The following is a 22,912-nucleotide window of genomic DNA, read 5'->3' on the forward strand; positions in this document are numbered from 1 at the left end:
ACATCAATATATGCATGCCCCAAAACACTTTTTTTTGTTTTGTGTTTTTCATGCCCGTGACCTATAACTCTCTTGGTGTGTGCATCCACCAAAGCACCATTCTAGTTTTGATTTTTTTTGCGCCAAAGAAGGATCTGTGTGTTCCCGCAGTTATTTCATGCCAAAGAATCAGTGAGTGTGTGTGTGCTCGCTTAAGAGGGAATAGTGTATGGATTTGCCGTCACTGCCTTTGAAAGGGACAGCACTTACCTGTGTTAACAGGCAAGTATGGAGTGAGTGAATGACTGAGTACATACATGAAAGCAGAATGTTTGTGTATGTGAAAGTATAAGAAGAGTGTGTGTGTGTGTATATGTATGCATGACAGAGATACAGAGAGGCACATGCACAGAGGCTAATGATGATCAATCTACCTACTGAACACAAATAAGTTAGCTCACAAATATATCCTACATTAAAAGTACACTTTCATTAAATTGTGGCTTTCCTGACAGAGACTGTTGTATTGAATATGAAATCATACCTCTCAACTGTATGGATTTTTGCTTCATCTTCCAATTTGTATCTTTTGCTTAGGAAATAAAATTAGTCTTCCAAGGTAATGCAGTTCCAGGGAGTAGGAATGAGACAGCAGTCTAGGGTTAATGGTTCAGTACTGGCTTGACTTTGTGGGACTGTAGCATATAAAGTTGAACTGTTTTTTCTGACAAACAAAAAATCACCCAGTACTGTTTTGTCATTGGTGGGTTCTAAGCAGTGGCAGATTGGACAACAATAAGTATAGCTTTGGTGGATCATCAATACTGGCAAATCAGGTGGGCACAATATCATCTCTGAAATGTTGGGGGTTTTAGTGTGCATGCGTGTGTTTGTGTGTTGGGAGGGCTGCAACTGTAGATGATTATTAAAGATGGAGACTTACGGACTGTGGAGAATGTTTCTTTGTTTCAAAACCTGATACTTGGGTACTAGGCATGCCAAAAGTAGAATTTTTAAGACATAGCTTCTTGCCATTTTAGTGCATGGATATTTATATTTAATAGACAATGCTAGCAGTATGAGTGTGGTCCTGTAGGGATCTGAAGGATGCCAAGTCTACCACTGCCAATGTTTTGTAAAATTACCTGGAAATGGATATTGGGATGTTACTGAAGAAATACAGTAAATGGGCTTAGAAATATAGTTTAATTAAACAAAGTGCACTTGCAGGCCATAATTTAATTTATTTCAGGTAGGCCAGATCCTGGTAGATTGTATCCCATTAGGCTTAATTAGGGAGAGCTATCATTCCTGGGAAATAAGCAGCCCTAGTTTCAGTGAAAGCTCTGTGGTTGTTTGCAGCTAGGGAGTTGCAGGATGTGGATGCAATGTGTTTTATTTATTATTTTTAATGCATTTGTCATTTCAAAGCATGGTTTTCTTTGTTGCAAAAGAAGACAGGATTGAATGAGCCATATAATGCTTAACTGACAATGATGGGATAGAAAGATTATAAGTGATGTATAATGTTTGCAGCTACAGTTGTTTCAATGGTGTCTCTGATGCCTAACTATTTTTGGGCCTGTGCCCCACTTTTATTTTTCTCTTTCTCCAGATTTCTTGCTCTAAGGTTGAGAGGTTTGGTTCCATAATAAATCAGAAGGCTGTATTTACCTTGGAAGACTTTTCAGCATAATTACAAGAAACAGAGCCTTTTTAATATCTTTGCTTATTTCCAATATAAACTGCCATATAACCTTGCAAATAACCTTATTAAGCTACTTTAATTCTTTTGGAATTGACAGGTATGCTTCATTGGATTGGACATAAGCATAGAGTGCTAATGTGACAGCTCAGTAAACTGTCAGTTTGTGAATAGCTTCTGCACAAATTAAAATGTCTGAATCTCAAATGGCTTTAGACTGGAGGGAAGATATAGGTTTACTCCAGTATGTAGTATGATCTTAGAGAGTTTATGGATTTCTTATTGATTTACTTTTTGCTGAGCAGTTGTTTGCTAATTTATTGATGGTCCTTTCGGTGGTGGGAAATTGGATGGATGAGTCAGATATTTTTACTTCCAGACAATTTCATTCAGTGAGTGTGTGTCATGTGATTACTGAGGTTGCCCCTATTTTAGAAGTAGGGGCTCCTTGTGTGTGTGTGAGAAAGATAGAGAGATTTAATATGTATACTGAATATATTTTTGCAAATGGAATTCTTAGTTAAACAGGCCCCTCTTCTTGGGCAAGTAGACTTGAGTAACCAATATTAGATCTTAGCCATCCATCTAGGAAAGTTTAGTATGTGGATTTTCCATCCGGTTTGATGAAGGCTATGCTGCTTACTCAAGGAGTACATTTATCCATCCAGTTGCCGTGTTGCTGAACTACATTGTTTGATAAGGAGAGGAGCTTTTTACAGAAGTTGAAGTTTTTGTGTCAAGAACCTGTCCATACAGAGTGGCTTGTTTATGTTGCAGTGAAGGCTGTGGTCTTTGTAGTGAGTGTTTTAAGTATAACCAGTATTTCTGAGGTGAAGGAAGTCTCTTAAGGCAGGATCTTTCTTATCCTGGAAAGCAAGCCAGTGCAGAAATTTATAGGGGCCAATGAGAGACAGAGGAAAGCAAGAAGCTTTTTAGTCTGTTTGGATAACTACGTAAACTTAGTCCTTTGACTTTTTTGTCAGAAATGGTTGTAGTCTTTCTTGTGGCAGGGCGTATTGCTGAGGCACATGCCAAAAGGGGCTTTGCACTCAGTAATGGCTCTTATAAAGGAAGAATACAGGGATGTTATGACCACCTTGTCCCTGGATGAGATACCCTTACTAATGAGATGGGCCATGTAAAAAGCTTTCCGTACAACGGAGACATGGTGGTCAAAAGTCAGGTTTCTATCAACCTTGGTGCTCAAGCACCTCACGACTGATTGTGTGCTTACAACATTGTTATTAATGTGATAATTTGTGTGGACATCACTCTCCCCAAAGGGGATGATGATGCATTTTTAGCATTTAGCTTGAGGCCATGTATCTGGCACCAGTCATTTGTTTGGGTGAAACCCTCTTGTAGCTTATTTAGAATTGTTTTATTAAGTTAGCAATGTGAATTCTTTACTTTATTGCAAATTTGTTGGCTTATTTTTGTGGATTATAGTATTGTAGGGCTGCTAATGTTGCCATTTTATGTAGTTGGACTGCTGAAGTGGTTTTCCCAGTGAGGAATGCTAGTGCTGTAGCGAATATCTGTTTATTTGTTTAAAAAAAAAAAAAAAAATATATATATATATATATATATATATATATATATATATATATATATATATATATATAAACTAAGATGTTAGAGTTAACTGTTAGATTAGAGAATTAGAATGAGAATTAGAATTTTAAGGCAAATAGACATTTATTACATTTACTCATTGTTTTAATGCACCTACAGTACAGCCAGGAGGTTGACTTTGGTCACCTGCGGCAGCGAAAGAGTTAACTACGCAATATATTTTAAATGCGGCCCCAAGACAATTTCTGTTCACTCAATGCGGCCCCAGCAAGCCAAAAGGTTGGACACCCCTGCTCTACAGCCTTTCTCAGGAGCGTCCCTACTAGGGACATCCTAGAAGCTGCTACCTGGAGTTCTGTACATACTTTCACCAAGCATTATCATTTGCCAATTTTCTCTAAATCCAGAGCTGGTTTTGCCATTGCAGTCTTGCAGGGCCTTATAGCTGGTCCTAATTCTATTTTAATTCCTCCTCCCAGCCTTAGCTTTGGGAGTCTACCCAAATGTAATGGCTGCAACAGTGAAACATGAAGAACACTTACCATAAATGTAGATGTTCGAGTGTATTCACTGTTGTAGTCCTGGTTACCCTCCTTCCAGCCCCTTTCTTCTTTTGGCTATACCTCTACTCTCACTTACTGTGCTCCAAAAGCTTTTTGGTGTATTTGCTTTTTTGTTGGAGGTATATCCTTGTATTTATAGATTTAGTTGCTTCCCATTAATGGGGCACCTGACATCTGGGGCAAGAAAAACTGATGTAATTGCATCGGCTGCATGTTTTATACCTTTGACGTCATGGAAGAAGGGACAGCAACCGACACAGGACCCAAGATTTTGTTAATCAGGCCGAATGAGGGCTACTGCAAGCAGATAACCCACATGTAATGACTGCAACAGTGAATACACTCTAACATCTACATTTATGACAAAAGTACACAACTGTACTTCAGGAATAGAGGGCAAATAGTATAGGATGGCTTTACAATAAAGACGAATTAAAGAAAGGACTTGCACTAGCTTTTGAAAGTCAAATAAGAATTTCATGCACTAGTCTGTGAATTTCCAAAGGAAAAGCCTGGTAGTAAGAGAGGGTCAAAAGTATCCTTTTGTTAGGGAATTATAAGCCCTGTGTCCAAATACACTTCTGAGGAACAGGGTCACCAAGCTACAAGAAGTACTGAAGGGAGTCACTGGAGAGAAGTTTGTTAGTCTGAAAGAATGAGGGGGCTACAAAAGGGTTATATGCAGCTGTTGCCCTTGGCTTAGTGAGCACTAGGACGCTATATTCAGCTATTTTGTCAATACTTGTAAAGTACAAAGTAGCTTATAAATGTAAAAGTTTAGGAGCATGTTCACCATGAAAGAGGCACCTAATTTCACTTGTAAAGTAGTGTCCTGTCAGTGTTATAATAAAAGCCGTAGCAGCACGACCCACTGGAAGGATGTCCTGGAGAGCACTTTCAGTTTTGGGGGGAAGGGATGCTGAATGTAAGAGGTCACTGTTTTTTCAAAAGAGTAAAGACGAAATGGAAAAAGGTTAGGCTCGGGGGGGTGGGTGAAGATGACCAGGATGAGGTTTAAAACAAAGTAAAATAAACACAAGGCTTTAATTTGCATAAAAAGAACCAGATGTAACAAAATCCCAGCAAAACAGGTATACAATAACAGTAGAGTACAATGATTACTAACTTAAGGATAATGATGTTAAGGCCTCATTGAAACAGTTTGAGACCCTTCCTAGCTAGACAGGATAAAACATTCAATGCAGGCAGTAAGAATTGCAACACTGTAGCCAAAAGCAAGCACTTGTTAATGCAGGTCATATGCAAACCCAGATATCCCACAGCTATCTCATTGCTACTGCATGGGTAGACTAAAATGCTAAACATTGACTACCTTCACCCATATATCATGGAAATACTAATATTGGTCACTGTGGACTGCAGAGGTGACTAAAAACACAGTATTGGAATCAAGGAGCCGTTACTAGGCTTATAAAAGTATGTCTTCCATGTATACCTCACAATGAATGTGCAAAGGTTTCAGAACTGAAAATTAAAAGATTCCAGAATCAAAGCATACACTACTTTGTGTTTTCATTTGATAGATTTTTTTGTAGCTTATGATATAGGTTCATAGGTAGGTACTAGGCTATCAGCCCAAGGGCCTACTTAAGCCTAGCCAACCAATAAAATTATTTTCCTGTACCACTGTCGAGCAGAGCCACAGAAGTGATCCCCGGGGTGAATTTCCTATTTCCCATCCGATCATCAAGATTTTTCTTGATTGCTAATGAGGGGCTTTGTTTGATATAGATAGGTAGTTTATTCCAGAGTATGTGAAGTCTCTGGGACAGGAATCTATCCCTCCGGCATATTCTGTTTATTGTGGTGATAAGGTTTCAGTCCCTAGAGTGTGTAACTTGGAGGGATTGGGATTTCTTTAAGTGGTGCATGTCCAACAGCTCTAGGTTTGACATAACTTTGTATATTAAGCAGAGATCACCTCTGAGTAGGTGATATGCAATGGAGTAAAGCTGGAGTTTTTTGAGACGGTCTGCGTAGGGCATCTGTTTGAGGCCGGTAATCTTCTTTGTGAGGTATTTCTGTGGCCTTTCCAGTTGTTGTAGATGTCTTGTGGGGTACATACCAAAAGGGGTGTTATACTCTATAATGGGTCTAATGAGTGATGAGTAGAGGGGAACAATGACCTCTTTTTTTTCTGGATGAGAAACCTTTTATGATGAGGTGTGTCACTTAGAAGGATTTCCTGACTACTGTGGCGATGTGATTATCAAAGGAGAGACTACTGTCCACCTGTGTCCCAAGGTCTCTTATCACACTTTCAGTGTTAAGTATACTACCGCCTATGTTGTAGTTCATGGGTACAGAGTTTTTGCCGAAGGGGATGACAATGCACTTTTTGGCATTGAGCTTGAGGCCATGGCTTTAACACCAGGCATCTGTCTCAGTGAGGCCCTTTTGTAGGATGTTCACATCATTTGGGGACTTGACTATGGCTCCTAGTTTGCAGTCATCTGCGAACTTTGTTAGCCAAAGACCTTCTGTGTTAGCCTGTACTTCAGAGAAGTAGATACCAGACAGGAGAGGTCCCAGGACTGAACCCTGTAGTACTCCACTTGTCACTGGTTTGAAGTCGAATTTGGAGTCTGCTATGTTTACAGTGTGGGCTCTGTCAGTGAGCCAGTTGGCAACCCATCTTGTGACATATTGATTTATAACTAGTTTAGTGAGTTTATGTATAATTCCAGAGTGGTGGATGGTGTCGAAAGCCTTGGCAAGATCTAGATAGGCTGTGTGAACCACCTTACCCTTGTCTAAGGCTTTGGTGACTGCTTCAAAGAGGTCTATGAGGTTTAGGAGACATGATCTGCCTTTTACAAACCCAAACTGGGTGGGGTCCAGAAATAGGAGATTACCAATGTCTTTGTTTAAGTTCCATGATGATACATTCCATGACCTTGCAGACCAGGTTGTCAGGCTAATGGGACGGTAGTTCCCGGGATCCGTGGTGGCTCCCCCTTTGTGGAGTGGGATAACTGTTGCTGTGCACCATTTAGTGGGCACAAAGCCTGAGGTGAGGCTGGGATTGAACATGGTACTTAGGTGGGGTGCCAGTTCTTTCTGTAGTTCATGTAGAACGCAGCCTGGGATGTCTGGTCCAATGGGTGCTGTGTTCTTGGCTTTGGAGAGTGTTTTTTTTTTTTACCTGTGCAGCCGTGATTACAGGAACTTTGCATTCTTCCGGTATAGAGATGGGCCCTTTAGGGGGTGAGAGGGGGGTAAAGTTAGCACTGAACCTATCTGCCAGGATGTTGGCAATATCAGTTGGGTCTGTATATTTAGTGCCATTGTGCTGTAACTGAGAGCAGATCTGAGTGTTGCCATTGAGGTTCTTGACATAGCTATAGAATGCTTTGTGGTTGTCTTTAGAATCTGTGGCGATTTTGTTTTCGTAGCTAGCTTTGGAGGATTTTATGAGGGATCACAGCATCTTACTGAGGCTGACCAGGGAACTTCTGCACTCATGGGATTTTACTCTCTTTTGCAACAGTTTTTTCCTTCTGTTGTACAGTTTGTTTATGGCAGGGGACCACCAGATTGGCTTCCTGTTATGTAGGGTAGCGTCTTGGTTCTGTTTGGGATAACACGATCCATGCACTTGTGTAAGTGCATAGAAAGAGCAATTGTGTAGGATTCAATAGTCGTAATTGTATTGTCCATCTGCATGGGTGTCATGAAGTTCACCACTTCTGTCTTAAGAAGCATGAAGTTGGCTTTGGAGAAATCTTTTACCATGGTTTCCTTAATGGGGAGGTGGGGTCAGGATGTGGATATCTAGGGTGATTAGCTTATGGTCGGATTGGACCAATGAGGCATTGACATCAGGTGTGGAACACCGGTCACTCATGATGGTAATGACTAGATCCTAGGATATTGTTGCCCCTGGTGGGGGTGTGGATAAGTTGATCCAGGGCATTGGAGTTTATGAATTCCAGAAAGCGTTGAGCGAAGGAGTTGGTACATGAGTAGTTTTCACAGTTAATGGTGGGGTAGTTGAAATCGCCCATTATTAGGGTATTTGGTTGAACCCTAATATTTTCCAGTATATCAAGAAAAGAGGAGTGGGAATCCTGGGGCATGGTGGGGGATCTGTAGCAAGCTACAATTTGGATTGCAGTTTTGCCCAGAGTTAGTTACACTTGGATAACCTCGGATGCATTATGCTGAGCAACTAGCCTGGAGGTGTGGATATCCTTAATGAATATGGACACACCTCTGCCTTTGGTGTTCCGGTCCAGGTTACATGGCCGAAAAGTGTGGTATGAGTTATAGCCTGGTAGTGCAGGGTGCTCTCTGGAGCCATGAACCAGGTCTCGGTCACTGCACAGATATCGATGTTCTCCATTTTAAGGAGTGTCTCGAGTGAGTGCATTTTGAGATTTAGACTTCTAGCATTGAGTAGCATCACCCTCGGTTTTTGCTTGCCTGTTCCTGTTATGGTGGTGAATTTGTCATTTGAACCTTGCCTAAAAAAGACACTGTAGGGGCAGCAAGAACCTTTGCCAGTATCTGGAATCCCAGGGGTGACGTGCAGGCCACCTCTGGCAAAGCATCATGGTCTGTTGACCATGTCATCCCAGGCTGACAGATACTGGATCCCTTTAGAATGACACCAGAAGCTTAGCCAATTGTTGAAGTCAATTGTACTGCAGTATCATTCTGGGTGATGGCAGAATACTACTGAGGGCAAGGGTCATACCTGCCTGGACTACAAGATCGGAGAGCTCTTCCATGTCTCTTTTCATGTAGTCCAGGGAGGTACGTCTCAGGTCATTCACACCAACATGGACATTGACAGAGTCATATTTGTACTTGTTGTGGAGTGACCTGAGTGCATGGGTTATGTTGCGGATCCTGGCACCCGAAAGGCAGCTGGCAGTAACCTTCTCCTTGTTTAGCCTGGTGAGTGGGACATCAGTGTGCCTGACTGTAGAGTCACCTATGACTAGTGTGTTGGATACGTTGTTTTGCCTTATTGGCTGTGGTTGAGTGGCACACTGAGCCTGCAGGCTGTGTGTCATTTGGGTTGTGTTGGGGGGGTGGAGGTTGCTTGCTTTCTGCTTTGGAGGTCTCTGTTGCTTGAGCAGATTATTATTGAGAGCCTCCGCGAATGTGTTTGTTTTTATGTGTGGATTTTAGTGGGGAAGATTTAGTGAGACTGTGATCAGTTTGGTGTGGTGCAAGTGTTTACCCTATCCTCTTGACTGTCAAGCTCAGTCTTGGTTGGAGAGAGCTTTACCTCCAGTTTGGCTACTTAAGTGCATTTCTCACAGGTTGTAGTGTTGGTGGTAGAACGAGAGGGTTGTCTGTGTACATGAGGCAATTTCTACATTTCCCCAAGATGCCCAGATTCATCAGATAGACAGGAGAGAACACTGGGAGCTGACCCTTGGACATGCCTGAATAAAAAACTGTTTTCCTCTCGATAAGTGAGGAAAGTGAGTACAAGAGCTGTTTTTCTCTAAGCAAGTGAGGAAAGTAAGTACCAAAACTGTTTTCCTCTAGGTAATGAGGAAGGTTGAGTGCTGTAGTAATTTATTTATTTATTTTTATTTATTGACATTTGTTAAACGGGTTAATCCAGCTAGGCTTTTGGCCCATTTTCAGTTGAGACCCGAGGAGAAAAGCTCCAAGAAATACAGTAACAAAATACAATCAGCTATTGTGTTATACATCGTTGATAAAAAAAAAAAAATGTAGTAATGAAAAATTCAAGTAATTGAGTTATACAGACATTACCATACTGAAGGCATATATGGTAGCACACAGTTATCTTATCTGGTAGGGTGTAAGATATAGAGGAGGGGAAATAAAAAAAAAATAAGATGGAGTTATTTGCATATATACAGTTAGTAACACTAGAGCTATTTTAAGGTGCCTAAACGTTTAGGGAGGTATTTAGGAGTAGAGGAATTTCTGATGTTCAGACGTGTATATGTGAGTAGGGAAAAGAAGGTAAGGTGTACTTAGATGTAGTAGAGGGGAGGTTAACAGTACATATAGTAGAGGTGTAATAAGCAATAAAGATATGAGGTTCAAGGTAATTGCGGTGGGAGAGCTAAGATAGGAGAGGGAGGGGTTAGGTTGGGGTTATGCAGAAACAAATTTTGGAGCCAAGTAGATGGAGTTTGAGCTTTTCTTTAAAGTGGGCTGGGTGAATAGTGGAGCATATGTCTGTAGGAAGTTTGTTCCAAGCTTGGGCTATAGAGCATTTATATAAGAGTTTGCCTACAGATTTCTTTGGTTGGAAGGATTGAAGTAGTTGTAAGTTGGAGATGCGGAGGGTACGAGCAGGTTTGTAGGAAGAGATGAATGTTGAAAGAGCAGGACAAGATGCAGGCTTGTAGTGAATAAAGTGAACCATTTCAAGTTGTGAAAACAACAGTAAGTGAAGGAATTCAAGCCAGTTAAGGGATGTAAGGGCTGTGCAGCGGTGTGTTTTGTATGGAGAGTTTGTGATGAATCTTGCAATCTTATGGTAGGTTTGCTGGAGTTTATGTAAAGCTGTGGTTTGAATGTTAGTAAACACTGGGGCAGCATAAAGGAATAATGGGAGGAGAAAAGCTTGGGCTAGGGTGAGCCTGGCATTTGGAGTTGGGTATCTTTTATTTCGATAGAGTAAGCCTAATTTCTGGTTGGTCTTTTTTATACAGTGTAGGTGATGTAGGTTAAATTTAAGTTCATCATCGATAATGACTCCAAGAAGTTTAGAATGAGCATCAGGTTTAATGAGTATTGTTTGAGGAACTAATTGAGAAGGATGTTTTAAGGTGGGAGAGTGAGCGGGGGAGGAATAATAGGAGTTTCGTCTTTTTGGCATTGAGGATTAATAGGTTATCTGTTGGCCACTGTTCAGTAGATAGAAAGGATTGCTGAGTAAGGGAATGAATTTCAGAGATGTTGTCAGAGATAGAGATGAGGGTAGAATCACCAGCGTATTGTATAAGGGAGGATAGCTTACATGAAGTGTGAAGGTCATTGGTGAAAACATTGAACAGGAGGGGTCCTAGGATGGTGCCCTGAGGAACCACTGTTGGAACAGGTAGGAAGGAGAAGTTGAGGAGAGCCATCTAACAGATTGCGGTCTGCCAGACAAGTCGCTAGAAAACCAGGAAATGGCGGAGGGTGATAAGTTAAGGTTGGTGAGTTTGGATAAAAGTAGTGGGTGGGAGACTGTGTCAAAGGCTTTAGATAGGTCTAAGAGCAGGCAAGAAATGAGTTTATTGTTGTCGAGGGCCTCAGCAGTGACGTGAGTGAATGTTAGGAGGGCAGTAGTTGTGCTGTGTCTGGGACGGCAACCATGTTGGGTTGGAGTAGGTGTTTGAGAAGTTGAGTATGAATGCACTTTTCAAGAATTTTAGAGAGGGGGGATAAGATGGCGATAGGCCGGTAATTGGATGGGTCTGTGGAATTTCCACCTTTGTGTAAGGGAATGGTATAGAAAGATTTCCACAGGGTAGGCAGGGTGGATTCCTGGATAGATCTGTTAATGATAATAGATATTGGGAATGCTATTGAGTCAGCTGCTAATTTTAGGAAAACAGGAGGTAAGTTGTCAGGTGTGGGGGAGCAAGGTTTTAGCTTTAGAAGAGCTAGGATGAATGATGTGGAGACAGGTTGAAGGGAGAAAGAATTGTTGTCAAGTAAGTTGAGAGGGGTAGGTGGAGGAGTAGTGTTGCTGCTAGATAAGAGTCTCTGTACAGTATTGATAAAGTGAGTATTTAGTAGTGTAGCTGTTTCTTGGTCAGATGTATTAGGGTAGGGAGAAGGAGTAGAGGGGTGGCCAGGAAAGAGAATATTGTTAATGGCTGACCAGAATTTCTGAGGTTTTGATTTGCTGTTTATTGGATCAGAGTTAAAGAAGGACTTTTTATCTAGGTTGATTTGTTTTTTGGTTAGATTTCCGAGTTGTCTGTATTTTTGGAGGAGGGGTGGTAGCTTGGATTTCGTCCATGCCTCGTCTCTTTGGAGCATAAGGGATCTAGAATCTTTAGAGGGCCATGGGGTGTAGTTAGCTTTTACTCGAACCTTCCTGGAAGGAGCATGGGAATTAAAGGTGGTCAGCAAAGATAATCTTGTAATTGGAGATTCAGTTATTTGAGGAACTGATGCATATATTTGCAGAGATGATAATGAACATCGAGTAGTGTAGTGTTATGCTTGCCAGGAGCAAAAATAGAAGATGTGAAACGAGCCTTGGAATGCCCTAATGTAAGAAAGTATGGATCTGTTTTTATTCATGTTGGAACAAATGATGTCACCAACAAAGATTCTCTGACTGTTAGTCGGGAACTGACAGCCCTCCTGGATATTATAGCTTGTACTGGTGTTAGGACATATTTTTCACAAATCACCTATAGAAAGGATAGTCTGGTCACTGTAAATGAAAAGATTTTTTGGATAAACACCTACATGGAAAAAATGTCCTGTTTTAAAAAAAAAGAAATGTGTAGAGCATCCAAGCCTTCTTTTGGGCACACCTGTTCAGACTGGATGGTGTGCATTTGTCTAGATCAGGGAAGAGAATTTTTGCAGCAGATATTTTGCAATATTTGACAAACACTAGCCAGGATTTTTGCCAGGTCAAAAATGTAACTTTTCACAGATAGCAACATTTGATGCATCTGTGATGGTTGTTAATGCTAGGAACATTAATAATAACGTTTTTTTATTAGAAAATTTGCTACGTTCCCTCAAGATTGATGATGTTATAGTTTGTGAAACGTGGTAAAAGAACAATGACTGGAAACCAGTTCTGTCAGGGTATAAATGTTTTTACTGTAACAGATATTCTAACAAAAATCAGGTGGAGGTGTTATGATAGGGATTAAAGATAGTTATGAGACTTGTGATTATTACATGTTCAGTGATAACAGCAATACTATAGACTGTGTAACTGTGACAGAAAGACAACCCTGGAACATATAACAAACGGAGTGTACAGACCACTAAAGTCAAGGGCAGTTGACCTAGAGGAGTTAATACATTTCTTACATGAAACACAGGAGGGAAGAATATTAGCTGGGGACTTAAATTTGCCAGAAACAGACTGGAATAATATTGATTCAGCAACGTTAGTAAAGAAATTATTCACAGAGTCTATTCAAGAACAGCAAATGCTTAATCTTGTAAAAAAAACTACCAGGGGACGAATATACTAGATATTGTTTGTGTTCCCAAAGAAATTACTGTAACTTCAAGTCAAGTTTTATCACCATTGATGTGCAATGATCATGGTGTCATAAAGGTTAATTTGTTGCTAGATAATTCTGCCAAAGTGAAAAATAAAGCCAATGCACAGAAGGTTAATTACAGATTATAGGGAAGCAAAACCGTTACTATATAAAACTAACTGGAGTGAGGTGTTCTGTGAAAAAACTGCAGATGGAATGTGGAAAGTTTTGAAAGAAATTGAGTGCAAAAAGTAAAAAAAAATGTTTAACATCAGGATCTAGGCATGCAACATCAGGGGGGTATATTTCCATAAGAACAAGATAGCTGATTAAGGTGAGAGACAAAAAATATAAGAAATGGAAGAGAGGTCGAGCTACAACTTTGAAAACTGAAATAAACGAGCTAGACAAACAGATTAAGCATAGTGTTAGACTAGATCAAGAAAAATTTGAAAAAAATTTATATAAAGATATTGAGCATAATAGAAACCTTTTATAGATGCATAAGATGTGGAAGGAGTAAAGATACACAAATTGATAAACTGTGTGCAGATTTTAAAATTTATTCTCAGACACACCAGATTATAGATATATTTACAAAATCTTATGCAAAACAGTTTGACTCCACAGAAGGGGTGGTAAGTTGCCCTAGTGACATCCGGGTAACCCCAGATACTGGAATCAAATTAGATTATATTGAAAAAGAACACTTAAGCAAGAACTTACACTGCCATTACATCTATTAATTCAGTAGGTTATATAAATATGAGGAGATTCCTCAAGATTGGAGACATGCACTTATTAAACCTGTCTTTAAGGGAAAGGGGAGTAGGACAAACCCAGAATCATATAGACCCTTAAGTCTACTTTCATATTGTGGAAATATAATGATGAAGGTAATACTGGATAAGTTATTGTCAGAACTGGATAGGTTGGGACTTGAAACCATATATCAACGTGCATATGTTGAAAATAGATCTATTACCACCTGTAACATGATGTTCTATAACAATATAACAGCTATGAATGAAAATTTGCGATGTGATGTATATAGATTTAACTTCAGCATTTGACAGGGTCATGCACAAAACACTGATCAATAAATTAGTACAAGTAGGTATTGATGTACTGTTGATAAGATGGATAGCTGCATGGCTTGCAAATAGGACATAGCAAGTGGCACACCAACTGGACAGGTGAAATCCTTGGTTACAGTCAAGGTGTTCTGCAGGGCTCTGTACTAGGCCCTTACTTGTTTAGATGGTATATTTCAGACCTTACTTTTTCATCTGAGGTGTTCTACAGTCTATATGCAGATGACCTGAAATTGGGTAAACTGATTACATGTGTTACAGATAAGGCATGTCTGCAAAATAATTTGACTAAATTGACCATTTGGGCACAGGAGAATAATATGTTGATAAATACATCAAAAACTAAGCATATGAGATTTGGGAGACATAAACTGAAAGGTGAATATTTAATACAGCACACAGTGATTGAAACTGTAGACTCATTTAAGGACCTGGATATATGGGTAGATTCAGCTATGAGTTTTTCTAATCATATCAACCATCTGGCTAATGATAATTACAGAACTATAGGTTGTATAAAAAGATTTATAAATTCTAGGAAATCAAGCACAATGAAGTCATTGTTTTAGTTGCATTAGACCCAAACTTGAGTATGGAATAAGAAAATGGAAACCCTATAAGAAAACAAGCATGAATAAACTGGAAAGAGTACAGTGGAAATATACTAAGGGCATCCATGGATGTGAAAATCTAAGTTATTATGAAAGACTAAAATATCTGAACTTGTACAGTGTATCCATCAGATATTTAAGAGATATCTTATTCAGGTATATAGGACATTTAGGGACAACTACCTCTGGGAATGTTTGGGTTATCAAAAGGTACTAGAGAATCGTCCGATAACTTATGTAGAAGATTCTGTAGGAATGAGAAGTGTACTAATTGGTTCTCTGACAGAGTAGCTAATGCTTGGAACAGACTACCAAATTACATTAAAGCAAGTACTAGTTTAGATATTTTTAAGAACAGCCTGGACATTTATTATGGGAGCAAGTGTTTTGGCATATTGGCAAACTAGAAGGGCTTTAATGCCTGTGCTTGAAACATTTGTATGTATGTATGAGCTGTCCTTTGACCACCAAATAACCACTATAATTACAAGATCATTTTACCTACCTTATTTTCTCGCTAAAGGAATATCCTGTAGTATAAGGAAGAACAATATTCATTCACTCCGACATTATTTTATTGCACAATTTCTGCTTCCCTTAAACCTCACTTCTGCCATGAATAATATTGCATATGTATTTTCTCCACAAATTGCATTTATTTGTATGCAGTTTACTCATTCACTCATCTAGCATCCAGTACTATAATTACAGTTAGCTTAGATCTTGATTTTCATTTTCTAGTATTTTTTTTGCATCAAATAACATTAAACAGAGTAAGGCCTTACTGTTAGAGTTCATATCCTGTGTCCCAGCTCAGAAGGTTCATACTCTTAGTTGCAACTCTTTGCTTCCCCCAGCATTTCTGATAAAGCATTCTTTAGGGTTTTTTTTAAATCTGTCAACTTTTTACATTCACAAAAAAAAACTGTCCTGCATTACTTCTTTCTGTATTTCCCATATCACCTTAATTTGTCCTTAGATAGACAGACAAAACTGATCTGCTATAGGTATACAAATTCTTATGCAAACACTTCCATGCAAAAATATGAAATATTCTGGACATAGCTTTTAATGACAATACCTTTATTAACTGAACAACTGTGCAACACATTGTACAATCCATATGCATGGTGCACATAAAATATCTGGTGGCTGTTCTGACTTTTAAAACCTTTAAGTATCTCTAACTTCTGACCTTCATTTAAATGACATCAGGTGCAACCTATTACCAGATCTACATGGAAAAATAAACAAAACAAACAAAAAATTCCAATAGCAATTTTCCTTTTAGGTGCATTTTGTTATCATAAAAAAAGCCTTATGCACATCACTCTGATCTTTTGTTGGTCTCCTCTGGACTCTCTTCCCTTCCCCTTGTCTGTTGCACATCTTTATTGCTCTACAGTATTGCCACCTCCTGATGCACTTGTTCCTTTCATCCCAACATTTCCATTTATTACATGGAGCTTACTCTGTGTAAGTCTCAATATTCATCTTTCCAACTGCTTCATTTCTCCCACTAAATGCATCACTTCCATGATGTTTGACTCTCTGTTTTCCAGGTTCTTGTTATAACTTTTTGGTGGTTAAAATTAATAAAGAAATTATTGCGTTTACATACGTTTTCAGCTAGCAGCCATAAACCTAATTCAGAAGAAAATTTAATCTCATTAACAAACCCGGGGAAGCCATATAGATGCCCATCAATTGTTCCTTTGTATATCATTCTCTCTTTTCCAGACCTTTTTAACCTGTTCTGATTAATTTCTACAGTAATCAGTTGATGTTTCAATTCCCTACTAATTAGCCCTGTTCTGATTAATTTCCGCAGTAATCTGTTGATGTTTAGATTCCCTACTAATTAGCCCTTTTTAACAGCAGCTTTTGTTTTACACATGACTAAAAACTCTACCAGGGGCTGCTCTTGCACTGGACACCCCCTCTCTCTTTCTGTGTGTCTAGACTCTATCAATCCTCGGTAGGGAAGGCAGTCTCTAGACCAGTGGTTCTCAACCTTTGTGAGGTTGGGGCCTGGTAAATACTTTTTTTATAAGATGAGGGCTCGGTCACAACAAATTTACACATAAATACCTTTCCTAAGCAGGAAGATGTCAAATTGTCAGCAAAACACTTATCACATAGACATGCCAAATATTTATATATGCAAAGTATCTAATTTAATAAAGATAAATGCAAGAATCTCTCGGTTCTAAGCAATAGCTCCAGCAGTAACTAATATTTAGAATGTAAAAATGCAGCACTTTAACAGTAATGCAGCAATTATAAGTTCTTGAAAAAGTTAAACTTGGTTTCTTTTATTTCAACTCAGTTTTTGAAAGTTTTAGCTATGCTAATGAGACGTTTGTTGTTTTCTTTCCATTAGCTTATTAATTCTGGGATGAATTATGTGGCGTAGCTCGAGTTTGTGCTGCCCAGGGCTGCCTTTGAGTTTGCTGCCCCTCCACCCTCAGAAAATCATGGTCAAATGGGGCCACCCCATACACAGCCCCCCCCAGCCAGTCCAGTATTCCATTACTTGGTCATTTCTCCTTGTGACGCCCATGCCCTGGCCCAGCAGTCAAGGAGCCTCAATCCTCACCACTAACACCAGTGAGGGGCGTCTCGTATAGAAGAAAAGGATAACAAATACACACAGTAAAGTATAATTTCCCTTAAGAGCACACAGAGATCAGTCTGTTCGGGGCTGGTCGCTCCCTTGCTCTCCAGGGCCCCAATAAGACTCCCCACTGGCACAGCTATAGGGTCCAGATCTCAGCCTAGTGGGCAAGCTAAAGCCTCCAGCAACCCTCTCTGTCCAGTCAGTGCTTCATGTCCCTGCCCAAGTAGCTGACACACACACACACACACACACACACACACACACACACACTTACACACTTACACACTTACACACTTTGAGTTTATACAGCCACACAGACACTTCTGGGGAAGGCTGGCACAGGTTCCCCAGACTATAAGATCGTATCAGCTGCCACCACCCACTAATATTTATCAACTATTCAAGGGCCTTTAAAAGGGTGTCCAATTATTACTGCACAATATTATTATCCAACTGATAAGTGTGATTAAACAGTCAAGGCTTATTAGAGTGACTTGGTACAGGATCACTATATACATGCAATGTACTCTAGAGCTTAAATTATCTCTACACAAAACCGCCACAGTTAAAAGGGTTTAAAAATATTTAATACATGATTAAAAACACAAGACAATACTTTTTACTACACAGTGCTAGTCAAGAGTTCAGAGATCACAGTGAAATACTTAAAATAATTCAGTAGTACAGTTCTGACATCACAGAAAAACACTTAGTCTAATCTTTCTAGTTTTTAGCTATTTCTAAGAGAAAACACAGGTCTAAGATGAACTTGCATATAGAACACAGGCAGGGTGCTGATGAGGTGGATGATCAAGACAAAAAAATGCTTAATGCTCTCTGATTCTCATTGTTTTTAAAATTACATTCCTGGTTCACATTACATCATTCTTCACACTTACCTTGGTTCCCAGGCTAACAGAAACTACATTTACATTCTTCACCTCTGGGCAGAAACCAGAGCAATAAAGTAAATTTATGCATGCAAATTCTGGCCATTAACTCTGGCCTTAAAACAATAGCACAAATTCCTTCACCTAGACTGGCCGGAGCTGTGTTTACATCAAAGGGTCACAACATGCTTCAATTGGTCAGTAGAGTGCACTGTTGTTGCATTATTTTCCAGTTCCACATGTAGCACTATTTTTACCATTTAAGACAACAAGCCTGTGGTTTACATTTATATTTACAGATGACAGAATTATCTATAAAATTCTGTCTGCCTAGGCTGGCAGCCTTCACGCTCCCCATTTACCATAAATACTGTAATGTGCATGCCGTTTTATGCTTTACCTGTACAACAATTATTTGGATTTAATTTAAAACATTTATTTTAGATTTTATAGCACAAACACTGATAGACATCTGCTAAACAAAGCAGTACAGTGTTGAAGTGAAAACAGACTTAGCATTAAAACTTCTCTGCCCTTGAAACTCACATTCATTGAAACAGCATTGAAACCCACTTTCAAAGAAAATGCATCTGGTCATTGGCAGATAGTTTACCTTTGGGCTGTTTTCATATCATAGACCCTTGCACATATTTAGGACTATGCAAACATACAGTACATGTGTTCTTTGATTCACCTTCCTGGTTTTATTAAATTATATTCCTTGTATAATACAGCACACTTAGACTGTTTTTAAATTTATTGTTTTGAACATTTTCCAGTAAGCAATGAAACAAAATGTATGAAGCAATAATGACAAAACATCCCAATTCTGAACATTTCAGTCATAAAAATCTACTTAAACTTCTTTCATTACAGTTCACCAATATCAGTAAATATGTACAATCTCTGCAGAAGTAAAAGTCATCTATATTCCACATTAAAGAGATCTGTAACCAATGAAGAGGTGGCTGCTAGAAAACAACTTCCTATTTCATTGTTTGATCTACATATAGTGTTTGTTGCCCATGAAGAATAAATCTCCTATGTTACATTAAAAAATGATAAGCTGCTCATATTGTAATAGGGAATTGATGGCAAACTGATAAAAGGTTCAAACTTACAGGAGGACATTCTCAGGACTACAGCATCCACCCCCTTTAAAGTACAACATAGTACAGTACCAGCAATCCATCTACATACTGTGGGAGTAGAACCCACAGCCTTCTGCATTAAAAGCAATTACACTACCTGTTGTGCTGTTAACAATGCTTTTAAATGCTTTAACAAAGGAGTGATGTCATTTGATAAACAGTTGCACGTTGCAAACAGACTTGACATAAGCAGCACTAAACTTATCTTCCCCTGAAGCTCTCAGCTCCTTGTAAAATGCAATTGACACTCAATTATATATCTCAACTTTGCAGCAGAAGAAATGTGGAAAAAGCCAAAATTTATTTGGGGTGGGGGCAAAGGGCCAAAACCAGGGACACATTTTAAACATTGCTTGTATAATCTTAGAAAGTTGCTGGAATAAAATGTTTTGTGTTACCATGTGTTTCCTGAAAGATAGGAAGACAAACTTAAATGACTGTCATTATTTAGTGAATTCATTCATAGGTTCATAGGTTCATACTAGGCTATCTGCCCTAGGGCATTTATAAGCCTATCCAGTGTCTGTTTGGCTTTCGCCACACATTTTAAATTAATTTTGCTATGCCCTTTTTTTAGGTTAGTATACTGTGCCTTTGTCTAACAGTGACACAGAAGTGATACCCAGGGTAAACCTACTATCTCCCATCCACTCATCAAGATTCCTCTTGAAGAGAGTCAATGAGGGACTCTGCCTAACCTGGACTGGGATTTTATTCCAGAGTGAAGGGAGCCTCTGGGTTATGAATCTGTCCCTCCAGCATGTCCTACTTATTTCAGTGCTGAGGTTCAAGTCTCTCGAGCCCGTAGCTTGATGGGATTTGGATTTTCTGAGGTGCAGCATGTCCATTAATTCTGGGTTGGACATGGCTTTATACGTCAGGCACAGATCGCCTCTGAGCAGGCGGTATGCCACTGAGTAGAGCTGGAGTTTCTTTAACCGGGCAGCATATGGCATCTGTTTGAGCCCTTTGATCCTCTTGGTGAGGTACTTTTGGGGTCTTTCCAGTTGCTGCAGGTGTCTGGTAAGGTACATCCCAAAAGGGGCATTGTACTCAATTATTGGCCTGATGAGGGATGAGTAAAGAGACACGATGACCTCCCCTGATCTAGATGTGAATCCCTTCATGATTAGGTGGGCTATACAAAATGTTTTTCTAACCACTTTGGCCACGTGGTTGTCAAATGAGAGATTGCTATCAACTTGGGTCCCCAGGTCCGTAATTACTTCCGTACTTAATGGATTACCACCTATGTGGTAATTTGTGGGCACTTTGTTTTTGCCAAAGGGGATGACTATACACTTTTTGGCGTTTAGCTTGAGGCCATGGCTCTGGCACCAGTTGTCTGTTTCTATGAGGCCCTTTTGGAGGATGCTTGTGTCGGTTGGAGAGTCAATTATGGCGCCCAGTTTGCAGTCATCTGCGAACTTGGTCAGCCACAGTCTTTCTGTGTTGGCCTGTACCTCCGAGAAATATATACAGAACAAGAGAGGTCCCAGGACTGAGCCTTGTGGGACGCCACTTGTAACTGGTTTGGAGTCTGACATGGCTCCAGCAAGTCTAACCATGTGGGTTCTGTCCTTGAGCCAGTTTGCAACCCATCTAGTGACATAGGGGTTTATATTTAAGCTGGTGAGCTTATCTGTAATGCCCAAGTGAGGTGTTGTATCGAAAGATTTTGCGATGTCCAGGTAGGCTGTTGTGGACCACCTTCCCCTCGTCAGTGACCTTGGTGACTGTTTTAAAGAAATCAACCTGGTTTAAGAGGCAGGATCTGCCCTTAACAAAGCCGAACTGGGTAGGATCCAGTGTCTGTAGGTCCCCAATATCTTTATTTAGGAGGTTCATGATGATCCTTTCCATAGCTTTGCAGACCAAGCTAGTCAGGCTTATGGGGCGATAGTTTCCAGGATCCATTGAGGCACCACCTTTGTGGAGAGGGATCACTGTTACTGTACGCCACTCTTTGGGTACATATCCTGTAGTAAGGCTGAGATTGAACAGTACTTTTATGTTTGGGTTTAGCTCTTCTTGGAGTTCATGTAGGATGCAGCCCGGGACACCGTCTGGTCCCATTGATGCTGTGTTTTTTTTGCTTTGGAGATGGTGGCTCTTATCTGAGCATCTGAGATGTCAGGGGGGCAGCACTCTGCTGGGATAGATATTTGCACTTTTGGTGGGGATGGGGGGAGAGGTTTGCGCTGAACCTGTCGGCTAGGATGTTGGCAATGTCTGTGGGTTCGGTGTATTCTTTGTCATTTTGAACTAATTCTGTGCATATCTGGGAATTCCCACCCAGGTTCCTAACATAACTAAAGAAAGCCTTGTGATTATCCTTTGTGTCTTGTGCAATTTTTCTCTCTAAGCTGGCCTTAGACGATTTTATGAGTGCCCGTCGTTTTTTGCTAATACTGATCAGCGATGCCTTCCCTTTTTGGGATTTCGCTCTATCATGTAGTAGCTTCCTCCTTCTATTGTATAGTTTGTTTATGGCTGGGGTCTGCCAGACAGGACGTCTGCCTTTGGAGGATTGGGTCTTGGTTTTATTTGGGATTGCATGATCCATGCATTCCTGAAGGTGTTCATAGAATGCGTTTATAAAGGATTCTGTGGTCTGGGCCGTATTTTCCACAGGCCCGGGGGCTTTGAAGGATTCCACCTCGGTTTTGAGGAGTGTGAAATTTGCTTTCACTGATTTGCCAGAAAACCAGATACTTTAAGTGGAACAGGCCAAAAGTATGAGCCAAAAATTAGCTATGGACTCAACTCCTTGAATCACAAGTGGTGGTGGTAGGGTAGAGAACTCAGGCTCTTGTTCATTGTGATTAAGATACAGGATTTGAGCCTGGGTAACACTAACCACCAGGTTATCTCTACCTGGGGGCATTTTACACACACACACTGCAGTCCTCATACAGCCATGTGACAAAACCTGCAATCCTTGCAAAATCAAATGGAAAGGACACACACGCATTGTAATCCTAGTACAGCGTGCGACAAAAACCTGCAGTCTTTGCAAAATCAAATGGAATGGAAATGAATCAAATCTCACATGGTAAAGCCCCCTCGCAGCAAACAGCAGCAACCTGTGAAGCACTTTGAGGATTTAAATAGATAGCAACCAGCAAACTGAACCAAACAGTAAAGCAACAGCAACCAGCAAACTAAATCAAACACTTACTTAAATAGGCAGCCAGCAGAAATGAACAGCTTTCTTTCTTTTCCATGAAAGGTTAAATTTCACACGCATGGTTGGAAAGGAAGGACATCTGTGTGATAACACATGCACAGGGATGATAGAAGTCCCTTGGCAAACATGCCACCTGGGGCAGACTGCCCCTCTGACCCCCCCCCCCCAGCTACACCACTTCCTCTCCCTCTTCACTCTGTCTCACACATGCACACACACACAGTCTCTTGTTCTCTCACTCTCTACAACTGTAGGACCCAGTGTTTCTCAACCACTTGCGGCCTGGTATAATTTATGCCAGAGCCCGGTACTGGGCCACAGCCTGGCGGTTGAGATGGGA

At 40.1% G+C, this 22,912-nt stretch overlaps 1 protein-coding gene across 1 annotated transcript in view; it reads left to right on the plus strand.

Annotated features, from left to right (window-relative positions):
* Positions 1 to 22,912, plus strand: part of PROM1 (prominin 1) — a 1,709,767-nt gene that overhangs the window by 712,838 nt on the left and 974,017 nt on the right. Inside the window, 2 exon segments of the mRNA XM_044062202.1 lie at positions 6,369 to 6,386; positions 14,037 to 14,093. Of these exon segments, the coding sequence (XP_043918137.1) occupies positions 6,369 to 6,386; positions 14,037 to 14,093 (75 nt within the window).

Source organism: Protopterus annectens, chromosome 2.part1 (assembly GCF_019279795.1).
Source record: "Protopterus annectens isolate FY-2018-M chromosome 2.part1, PAN1.0, whole genome shotgun sequence".
Classification (NCBI taxonomy): Eukaryota; Metazoa; Chordata; order Ceratodontiformes; family Protopteridae; genus Protopterus; species Protopterus annectens.